Source organism: Danio rerio, chromosome 20 (assembly GCF_049306965.1).
Source record: "Danio rerio strain Tuebingen ecotype United States chromosome 20, GRCz12tu, whole genome shotgun sequence".
Taxonomy (NCBI): Eukaryota; Metazoa; Chordata; class Actinopteri; order Cypriniformes; family Danionidae; genus Danio; species Danio rerio.
Window position 1 is genome coordinate 1,532,827 of NC_133195.1, and position 12,056 is coordinate 1,544,882.

The 12,056-nt window shown below is 38.7% G+C and overlaps 1 protein-coding gene across 50 annotated transcripts in view; it reads right to left on the reverse strand.

The window, feature by feature from the left end:
* The window catches only part of ptprk (protein tyrosine phosphatase receptor type K), a 286,195-nt gene that overhangs the window by 43,746 nt on the left and 230,393 nt on the right, over window positions 1-12,056 (reverse strand). For 14 of the 50 annotated variants that reach the window (XM_073933949.1, XM_073933947.1, XM_073933939.1 and 11 more), the window contains 3 exons: window positions 7,952-7,981; window positions 4,694-4,854; window positions 668-703 (listed from right to left, as the gene is read on the reverse strand). In XM_073933949.1, coding sequence (XP_073790050.1) covers window positions 668-703; window positions 4,694-4,854; window positions 7,952-7,981 — 227 coding nt within the window. The remainder of the gene's footprint in view (window positions 1-667; window positions 704-4,693; window positions 4,855-7,951; window positions 7,982-12,056) is intronic. The other 36 variants (XM_073933961.1, XM_073933959.1, XM_073933951.1 and 33 more) reach the window with 3 other exon arrangements.

Sequence of the window (12,056 nt, forward strand, 5' to 3'; positions counted from 1 at the left end):
TCAAACCATCGTTATACAATAACTTGCTTAATTATCCTAACCTGCCTAGTTAACCTAATTAACCTAGTTAAGCCTTTAAGTTGCTTCTTTGTTTAAAGCCTTTAAATAGAAGTGTCTTGAAGAATATCTAGTCTAATATTATTTACTGTCATCATGACAAAGATCAAATAAATCAGTTATTATAGATGAGTTATTAAAACTATTATGATTAGAAATATGTTGAAAAAAAATCTGCTCTCCGTTAAAGAGAAACTGGGAAAAAAACAAGGGGGGCTAATAATGACATCCACTATATATTGTGCAGCCCTAGTAGAAACTAAAATAAGATGAAAGCCAATGGCTGCTTTTTCCAGCAGTCTTCAGTAGTCTTGTTTGTGTTTAACAGTGAAAGGAAACTCAAACAGGTTAGTGGGACGAGTAAACGGTGACAGAATTCACATTTCTGGGTGAACTATAATGCTGTTTCTCCTACTTTAATGTTCAGTCCTTGTGGAGCATTAACAACCCAAATCATCCCTTTACTATGGTGTGCACTAATGTAATGTAATGATCAGAGGAGCAGCTGATGTGTGTGAAGTGAGAGTTCATGTTGTCTTTAAAGCTGAACTGAATTGCTCTGTAGGGAACTATGAAGATCCGCTCACACAGACAGTCACACAGTCCTCACCTAATACAGCTGTTGGCACCAGAGGCTCATTAGGCACTGCAGAGAACACAGGCAGAGTTATGGAGGAGGAACATACCAGAAGAAGAAGAAGAGGAGGAGAAGATGGAGGAGGAGGAGGAGAAAGAGGAGGTGGAGGAGAAGAAGAAGAAAAAGGAAAAGGGGAGGAGAAAGAGAAAAAGAAGAGGAAGAGGTGGAGGAGGAGAAAAAAAGAAGAGAAGAAGAAAGAGGGGGAAAATTAAGAGGAGGAGGAGGAGAAGAAAGAAGAGGAGGAGAAAGAGGAGGAGGAGAAGAAAGAAGAGGAGGAGAATAAATAGGAGGAGAAGACAGAAGAGAAGAATTTAGAGGCGGAGGAGAAGAAAGAAGTGGAGGAGAAGAAGAAGAAGAAGAGGAGGAGGAGAATACGAGGAGGAGGGGGATGAGAATAGGAGTTGGAGAATTAAGAGGAAAAGAGAAGACAGAAAAGGAGGAGGAGGAGAAGAAAGAAAAGGAGGAGCAGAAAGAAAAGGAGAAGAAAGAGGAGGAGGAGGAGAAGAAGAAGAAAGAGGAGAAGACAGAAGAGGAGGAGGAGAAAGAGGAGGAGGAGAAGAAAGAGGAGGAGAAGAAAGAGGAGGAGGAGGAGAAGACGGAAGAGGAGGAGGAGGAGAATAGGAGTTGATGAATTAAGAGGAGGAAAAGGGGAAGACAGAAAAGGAGGAGTAGAAGAAGAGGAGGAGGAGAATCAAGATTAGGAGAAGAATTAAGAGGAGGAGAAGAAAGAAAAGGAGGAGGAAGAGAACGAAGAGGAAGAGGAGAAGAAAGAGGAGAAGAAGAAGATGAGTAGAAGAAAGAAGAGGAAGAGGAGAAGAAAGAGAAGGAGGAGAATTAAGAAAAGGAGGAGGAGAAAGAGGAGGAGGAGACAGAAGAGGAGGAGGAGAAGAAAGAGAAGGAGGAGAATTAAGAAAAGGAGGAGAAGAAAGAGGAGGAGGAGACAGAAAAGGAGGAGGAGGAGAAGAGGAGGTGGAGAATTAAGATGAGGAGGAGGAGAAGACAGAAAAGGAGGAATAGAAGAAAAGGAGGAGAATTAAGAGCAGGAGGAGAAGAATTAAGAGGAGGAGGAGAAGAAAGAAGTGGAGGAGGAGGAGAAAGAAGAGGAGGAGAAATAAGAGGAGGAGGAGAAGAAAGAAGAAGAGGAGGAGAAGAGGAGCAGTAGAAGAAAGAAGAGGAGGAAGAGAAGAAGAAAGTGGAGGAGGAGGAGAAGAAAGAGGAGGAGGAAAATGAAGAGGAGGAGGAGAAAAATGAAGAGGAGGAGAAAGAGGAGGAGGAGAAGAAGAGGAGGAGGAGACAGAAAAGGAGGAGGAGGAGAAGAGGAGGTGGAGAATTAAGATGAGGAGGAGGAGAAGACAGAAAAGGAGGAATAGAAATAGAGGAGGAGGAGAATTAAGAGCAGGAGGAGAATAATTAAGAGGAGGAGAAGAAAGAAGTGGAGGAGGAGGAGGAGAAAGAAGAGGAGGAGAAATAAGAGGAGGAGGAGAAGAAAGAAGAAGAGGAGGAGAAGAGGAGCAGTAGAAGAAAGAAGAGGAGGAAGAGAAGAAGAAAGTGGAGGAGGAGGAGAAGAAAGGGGAGGAGAATAATTAAGAAGAGGAGAAAAATGAAGAGGAGGAGAAAGAGGAGGAGGAGAAGAAGAAAGAAGATGACAAGAAGGAGGAGGAGAAGAAAGAGAGGAAGGGAAGAAGTTGAGCTGTTTGTTTATCCTGATTCCACTGAGGTGTTGATGTTACACAGACGAGTGTTCTGATATAAAGTCATTATTAATAACTGAACCACACATGCCTGATCTCACGAGAAAACGTAATTATTGTATTTTGCCAGTTTAGTGGCTAATTTGTACGAATTTGTACGATTTTAAAAAGGAGGTGTGGCACCTAACCCCACCCCTAAACCCAACCGTCATTGGGGGATGAGCAAACTGTACTAAATTGTACGAATTCATAAGAATTAGCCACTAAATCAAAAAGTTACGAATTGCCGTGAGATTGTGTTGACCACACACACACACACACACACACACACACACACACACACACACACACACACACACACACACACACACACACACACACACACACACACACACACACACACACACACACACACACACACAAATCTACACAGTATGTTGTAGCAGCAGTATGTTGTAACAGAGATCATCATAAACATCTGGGAACAGGAGTGAGGCAGTCTAGACCAGCTCTGCAACCTTCTGCTGTCAACCACAATTGTCCAGCGCGAGTGATTTACTTGTTAAGTCAAAGCAGAGACACAAATTGACATCCTGCTGCGTATGTAAATAATATTATATATAAATTGAACGATTTGTGCAGGAGGTTTCAGGGGGTTTCTCTTGTGGGGCGTGATTGTGGCGTAGCGCCTGTTGTTGGTGTCCCGGGGGAAAATCCTTGTGCCAACACCGACAACAGCTGATCAAACCGGGCTCAGCTCAGTCAGAAGCACCGCTGAAAGCCTCCATCATCCAGGTATAGTTTCTGGAGAAGTTGATAAACTCACAGAGCTGGGTGCGCCTCTGAAAGGATCTAGTGGACTCAGACGAATATATGCTGTTTTTCAGCCTTCTTAAAGCACATAAACACAGCTATTCTCTCGATAAAACACATGCTCGTCATTGAGCAGTGAAACTAGAGTCCTCTGTTCTGAAGTGAATTTTGTGCGTGAATGAAGCGGATTTGATGTAAATAAACTCAAAATGTTCACACACCAACAGACCAACACAACTCAGCATGACCGAGAGAGAGATGGCTGCTTCCCTCTCCTGCTGGAGTAGCCAATAGTGGCGCCAGTATTCATATCTGGTTCTTCCCTCATAGAAAACAGTGTTTATAATTGTAGTAGTGGAAAGGCAACTCTTCCGGCCTCTGGTCTGCGATTTGCACAGATGTGGATGTTGGTTCTTATCATCGCAGATGCGAATAGATGACGCTATTCCTGCATAATTGAATGCTTGAACATTCTGAGTTTACCCGTTTTATTCTTGTGTCAAGTTCACTTCACAATATATTCTTTCATCATCTTCATTGAAAGAAAGTGAAACTGGGATCACCTATGATAATAATAATAATAATAATAATAATAATAATAATAATAATAATTCCTTACATTTATATAGCGCTTTTTGGGGCACTCAAAGTGAATTTTGCACCCGACCGCACACCACACACCAGCTGATTGGTGGAGAGGAGACAGAGTGATGTAGCCAATTGTGATATGTGGACAGAGGGCAGATTTGACCAGGGTGCCAGGGTGAAACCCCTACTCTTTTTCGAAGGGTATTCTGGGATTTTTAACGACCACAGAGAGTCAGGACCTCGGTTTAACGTCTCATCTAAAAGACGGCGCTCACTGAGCAGTATAGAGTCCCCGTCACTATACTGGGGCATAAGGACCCACCCAGACTGCAGGTTGGGCGCCCTCTGCTGGCCTCACTAACACCAATTCCGCCAGCAACCTAGCTTTCCCATGTGGTCTCCCATCCAGGTACTGACCGGGCGCAGCCCTGCTTAGCTTCAGTGGGCGACCATGTGAGAGTTGCAGAGAGCTAGCTGCCGGCACCTCCACTGTTTTGCACTTGAGTGCCTCCATTTGGTGTTTACTGTAACTGCAGCAGCACATGAAGAAATGTGCAAATCTGATTGGTGGAGAGGTTTTTGTCTGAGTCAATCCCAGTCAATTTTTGTCTGCACCAAGATTTCCCCTCGGGACACCAACTACAGGTGGTACATCATAGTCACGTCTACACTAGAGCAAGCTCCTGATTGGTTAATGTGACTCACATGTCCGCCAAAACTTAGATTTTTCAACTCTGTGTGAATCACGTTAAGCTCATCAAACGCCCGAAACACCCAATTTGCACCATGTCATTAGCCGCATCAATGGCGTGAATACCACCATGTCTTTGCATTGACTACACATGTAAATCACTTGTGCTTAGCTTCATCAAGCTTCTGTGTGTGTGTGTGTGTGTGTGAGACTCACAGCGGTTGCTGAAGTTGTGCGAGTCCATGAATGTGACGGTCATGGGCTCCTCAGCGTGCAGCGTGCTCTGGTCGGCGTAACTGCGGTCCATGGAATTCACCATGTGGGTCATCTCCTGACGGGTGTTCCCGATGGCGTCCTTGCGCTTCTTGGCCAGTTTCCTGATAAGCCAATCATTAAAACAAAACCAAACAAAACAAAAAAGTCTGATTAATAAACATGCTCCTGCAGAAAACAGCCCCCGTTCTAGCCCTCAGACACCCCAAGCACCCACATGTAGGAATAAACAGAAAACAGGAGAGAGAGAGAGAGAAAGGGATGATCCATTAGGAAAGTGTTTAGTTCCACACCAAAGGACAACTTGGAGGGAACTTGCAGGAAATACTTTCACATTAGTGGATGTGGATCAGAGAAATAAAACCATGCCTGCTCAAAACCAAGAGAGCTTATTTTACTGTCTGCGCAGACTAGAGATCTTTATAAATGGTCAGTGTATCTTTTGGTCGTTGAATTTTCATATTATAAACGGATATTGAAAAAAGAAAAACGAGCCGTTTTTTGATTTTGGTTTTTGAATATTAAAACGAAAATTAAAAAACGGCTTGTTTCACCTTTTTCATGGTGAAAAACGAAAAACCAAAATTCAATAATGATTTGATTTTTATTTATTTCGAATAACAAAAAATAAAATCATCAGAAAACAAAAACTGAGTTTTTCTGTACTTTGTGATTACAATTTAGATTTTTCTCCATTTATTTAAATTTTGAATTGCATTATGGCATCTTGATCTTTCCTCCAATAATTTTGATCCGTAAAACGTTTTGAAAAGTGACTTTTATGAACATTGTTAATAGTTTAAAGTGATGAAGGGCCCTATCATACACCTGCTGCAATAAGGCGCGAGACGTGTTGCTACTTTCAGACCAACGCAACCTTCATTTTCTCGTTTCCTATCATGTTGTTTAAATAGTAAATCCATTTGCACCAATTTGTGGACTCTTTGTTCTGGTCTAGAAATGAGGTGTGTTAAGGCGCATTGTTGGTGTGTTGCTATTTTGAGGAACTAAAATGTGCAACAGACCAGCTGAGAGCCGGTCTAAAGTCCAGCGCAGAGCACATAAGTTCAGTGTTGTAGCGGATAGGCCTGCAGGGCACGCACGGCGGAGGGGCCCCGCGTGATTAGGGGGCCCCACAACGTCGCGATTTTTAATAATTGAAAATTCGAAACCCGCAATAATCAAACTCTTGGGAACAACTGTGGTCGGAACCAAAGTTCACAGGTCTGTGTTCTTTGAACTCCTCTCAAGCGGTGGACGTCTTCATTCTGATTGCTTGCTGCCGAACTGCGTCATAGCTCATTACCATAAAGTTGACTTGATTTCAACTCTCCTCGACGCCCACACTGGAGAAGACGCGCCGTGCTGCTCCTCGCCGCCGGTTCTCAATAAAAATGAATGACTTCTGGCTACGTTGACGCTCTCGCCGCTTTCGGTTTGTGATCACTCCTCAATTTGTGAAGGTTTCCCTGCGTTGTCGCTCCACCCCGCCTCCCAACCCCGCTCCTCAATTTGGGATCGCTTCCCTGCACTGTCCCCCCCGCCAACAAGGGGCCCTGTCAGTGATCCCTGCAGGGGGGCCTCCGCATTTTGCGCTACGCCACTGCATTAGTTGTGCTCCTCGCTTAAACATTGCTTAATACACACAGGGTGTACAGCAATACACAAATATGTTTAAAGATGAAAAATAATTAAAGAAAATAAAATATTACAAATTTTTTTTATTATTATTATATTTATTTATTTATTATAAGTTATATTAATTATTATTTATTATTACATTATTTTATTTATTATTTATATTATATATATTACATATATTTTTAAACCACCCACCCGCCTCCATGCCTTCTTCATCTCGGGAGGCTTTTTCAGTTTATTCATGACCATTTGCATTTGTATAATGTTATAATTATTAGCAGTATTATTTATTATCTGCATATTTATATTTGTTTTATTAAAAACAAGCTTAGATTTGTCCACCTGTCAGGTTTTGGACCATATAGGGGATAGCATGTGTGTTTAGATTTATAACTGTTTTTTTGACCACACTTTGTTATTACTGTTCATTATTTGTTTGCTGGAACAAATTAGAACTGAATTTAGAAATAGTTTTGAAGCAAATCTTTGCGCTTAACAAACGAAATTAATTATGTAGGCTGATGGATATCTGTGCGTACAACACCGTTTCCTTATCCTAGAAAGAGAGAAAGTGAAAGAGGCTGAATGAAGGAGGCTCGTTCTTTATCCTCGCGCTGCAGATGCTCTGTTTAGTAAAGTTTTTACACTTATAAAGCCCGCCACGTAAATAGCAAATGCGCCATGACGCAACGCAACTGACTTTTAAAGGGAATGTGAGATGAGACTCTGATTTATTTATTCTCAAAACACACCCATAACTCATTGAGGGTATAAGCTCAACCCTGTGAGAATATGCAGAGCATATTTGCGCTTCAGACTTTGCGCCTAGATCGTTAAAATAGAGCCCATTATATTAGTATTAAAATGTTAATAAAAGTCACTTTGTTAAACTGTAGAATTGAATTATCAACATCGAAAGTCGACAGAGCAGAGATCAACGTCCAACAATGCAGTTCATAACCGTAAATAAACGAAAAACACACAATACAGAAGCTGTTCATTTTTACAGTGTGTGCTGGTTGACCTGACCTAAACACTTCATGGTTTTACTTTAAGTAGAAGAGTAAAAGAATGTCATCATGTCATGAAATGCGATGTAAAGCGGTGAACGGAGGATGGTTTGTAGAGCAAGCGATGTGTGCAGTTTACTGTTTTAAACGTCTGAAGTCTTGAGTTTGCACTGAGATTAATCAAGACAGAACTTCTGAAGGGGAAAACCACTGAAAACACCTTCAGCAGACGGGATGGAGAGCTGGATGAGAGAGGGCGAGTGACTATCCCACACACACACACATGCACACGCACGCACACAGAGATAAGCAAAACCAAGCCCAAACACAGAAACACACACAAGTGCAGCATTCTTTTTTCAAATAACACCGCTTGGATGCGACCGTCGCCGAGCGAGTCCAGGAAATACTGAAATGCGAGAACGAATCAAAAGCACCGGGGTTGGTCGAAGCGACTTGTGTTTTGTCTTGAAAAAAGGATACTGCATCTTTAAAAGACTAACCATAGACAGAGAGCTTTAGCGCTGCTCTGAGCGTCTCTGTTACTTACAGGTAATATGAGTACGAATAGTAGCTCCTCCTGGCGAGCGAATGAGAAACAGCACAAACAGATGAAGAGATATTGGTGAGTGCAATGCGGGGAGCAAAAATCCACCTTTACCAACAGAAGCAGCTTTAGCCGGAGCTCTTTCAACTCTCATTCTCGGACACATGCATGTATGCCTTCAGCTAGTTACTCGTCTCTCAGGAGGAGGACAAATAATGTTAAATCAAGGAAAACTAAATGCAAAAAACTCAACAAAAACACTGACACATGCCTTCATCTCAAAACCTATTATTTCCTCATCTGTTAGGAGGAGAACAAATAATGGAAAATGAAGAAGAAAAATGTAAAAACAAAATGCAAAAAAAAAAAAAAAAAAAACTCAACGAAACACTGTCATATGCCTTCATCTCAAAGCTTATTTACTTGTCTGTTAGGAGGACAAATGATATGAAATAAAACAATTAAAAACGATGTAATCAGAGCATGCAAAATATAAATGTATTTTCATTAAAATATTATTTATTTAATTTATTTATTTAATAATAATAATTAAAAAAATATACATCAACACATCCATGCCTCTCAAAGCCTGTTTAAAGAGAAGACAAAAAAAAAAAGAAAAAAAGAAAAGGAATAAATAATTAAATAAATAAAGGAAAACAAAGAAATAAAAAAAATGTAGAGCCGGCAAAGCAAACAAATAAAGAAAAATGCATGCTTCCATCTCAAAGTCTATTAATCTATTACGAAGAACAATATTAATAAAAACACTCAAAATAGAGGAAAAAAATTATCAGAACATGCAAAAAATAAATAAATAATTAAAATAATAATAAAACACCTATTGGAGAACAAAAAAACAAAAACTTTTAATTTTACAAAAAATATTAATTAGAGCATGCAACAACAACAACAATAATATTAAAGATAACAATATTAATAATACTAAATAATAATAATAAAAATAACAATAATAAATAAAACACAGACACATGCATCCTCACCTCAAAGCTTATTTACTCTTAAAAAATAGTAGAATCAAAAAGAAATCAAAAAGAAAAAAAGATGCAATATTAATAATAATAATAATAAAAAAAGATAATGAAAAATAATGATAATAATTATAATATAAATAATAACAATAATAATAACAATAGTAATTATAATAATGACGATAATAATAAACACAGACAAATCAATGGCTCTCAAAGCCTATTTATTTGTCTGGAAAAATACAGAAAATAAAGAAAAATTAAGAAAAATTTGAGAAAAAAGCAAGTAGAGCATGCAAAAATTAAATCAAATAAAAATACAAATAATAAAAAAAAAAAACAGACGCATACATGCCTTCATCTCAAAGCCTATTTACTCATAGGACAAAATAAAAATGAATATTTCTAATAAAAATATTATTAGAGCATGGAATAATAATAATAATAATATTAATAATAATAATATTAAATAAAACACTAACACATGCATCCCTTCAACTCAAAGCTTATTTACTCTTAGATGAACAGAAAATAAGTCAAAATAAAAAAAACAGATGCAAAAATAATAATAATAATAATAATAAAATAATAATAATAAATAAAACACTGACACATGCATCCCTTCAACTCAAAGCTAATTTACTCTTATAAAAAACTGAAAATAAGTCAAAATGAAACTAAATCTGACGCAATAATAATAAAAAAATAATAATAACAATAATAATATTAATAAAAACCACTGACACATCCATGCCTCTCAAAGCCTTTTTTACTTGGAAAAAAAAGAAGAAGAAATTTTTTTTCAGATCATGCAAAAAAACTCTACTAAAATAAGAAAACACGGACATGTATGCCTTCATCTCAAAGCCTATTTACTAGTCTGCAAGGAGGAACAATTAAAGAAAAAGAACTCAAAATGAAGAAATGTAAAAATAAATTAAAGTGTTTGATGAGGGTCTCTGACCGAATAAATCACTGCAATCAACTTCAGTGCATAGAATATAACTGATTAAAAAAAAAATCTGTAAGACTTTACAAAACAGGACAAGCAGCTACTGTGACATGAGCTAATGTATTTCCTGACATGAACAAACAGCGAACGACTGAGTTTTCATTATCTAACTAACAAAGATTAATACTCTAAAATACAATAACTACGTGTCCCGTGTTGTAAAAGTGCGACCGAAAAATCATCCAAGGGAAGCACAACCAAAAAACAAATGAAACAAATGCTGCAAATCAAACGTGTGAGCTGCTGACGTCCTGCAAAACAAGCAATGTCAATGACCACTGTTTTAAAGATGCAGTATCTTCAGTTCAGCATTGAGAAAATGCCCTATTCTGAGTCCCGAGGCCCAAATACGTGCTCGTGTTCACTTCCTTTACCTGGGAAACACAATCATGGGCTCACACAGCTGCCACGTGTGTTTTCAGGTGACAATAGTGTACTGCACTTCACCAAACGTTTGACCTTTGCTTAGTAAAACAGCATCCCTTTGTTTGTACTGTCCATTCAGACAGTAGCTTTGTTTACATGCAGAGATGTGAATTAGATGAATGTGCAAGACTGGAATATCTTATAAATCATTTGCGCATATAGCAGCGTTTCCATCCAATGAGAAATGAAAGAGAAGAAAATCAGCACTTCCTGATGTACTACAGCAAATATCAGTCAAGGAAGTGTAATTTGATGCGTTGGGGTTTGAAGCGTTGGGATTTTCCCTTTAAGAGTCAGTTGTGTCGTGTCATAGTGCATTTGTTATTTACATGACGGACTTTGTAAGTGTAAAAACTGAACGCTTCACTGGCTAAAAGAACGAGCCTCCTCCATTCAGCCTCTTTACTTTACTTTTACTCTTTACTCCTTTACTTTGGTGGAGTGAGGAAACGGTGTTGTACTCACTCCACTGAACACATCCATTAGCCCGCATATTTAATTTCGTTTGTTAAGCTCAAAAATTTGTGCACAACTATTTCTGAATTCAGTTCTATTTATTCTAAACGAATAAATAAATCGATCAAACAAACAATAATAACAAAGTGTGGTCAGTTATATCCAAACACACGTCCTGTTCTTATGCCCCATATGGCGATGCAGACGTCTCCAAAACATCTAAGGTAAACAAATCTAAATAGTTTTTTTATTAAACATATAAATACTAGTGGTGTATGGAAGTAAATCCGGCCAATTTTAAATAAATCAAATAAACATTGGAAATGAAAATGAAAATCAGATTAACAATTTCATTTTAAAACACTGTTCGCAAAATATCTGCCAAAATTGAAAATGAAAATTATTTCATTTTTATTTTCATTTTCACTTTGACAACACATCGTCCCTGTCAAATTGATAATTAAAATGAAGTTGCCGATTTAACATTTCATTTTCACTGCATTTCCGCATCAAGACTGCCAATATTAAAATGAAAAGCCAAACGGAAAAATAAAATGCAAACACAATTTTTACAAAGCGTGTTATTAATGTTCACGCTATAATAGTGACACAATTCAAATTAAAATGTAAATTTAAGCTTTCCTTTTATTGACACTTTTCGATTTCATTTTTAACTTCAAGCTGCATGCAAAGCCTATGCTAATCAGTGGGAGGGGCGTATTCGAGTGACGTCGAGTGCTTTCACACACAGAGACCGAGGGCAGATGCACGGTTTTGATGGATGGGACAGCGTGAGTAACTAGTGTAAATACAGTATAACAGAAGTAAAATGGCAAAACTGTTAGTCAGCTTTTACGTGAAGCAGCTGCTCCATTGGTAGAGCAAGAGGAACAGGGGACACAGGAGAACCAAACGTCAAACTTCCGTCCCGCAGCAGGAGTCGCGGGCTTCCTCGGTGGGCAGAGAAACTGCAGCGTAAGTGCGGTAGGCCTTGTGATGAAGTCGTATTGTATATACTGTATTAGGTCTTGTGACGTTAACAACTTGTTAGTCCTAAAATCGTTGAAAGACAGCTAAATCAGCTCGGTAAAGTTGGTTTTAGGTTTGATATTCGCCACAGTCATGCACGCAGTGTTAGGGATCATCAGCAAATTACACCGACAGAACCAAAACAAAAATCTCTCCTGTAGTCAGTTTAGTCCCTAGAAATGTGAGCACACTT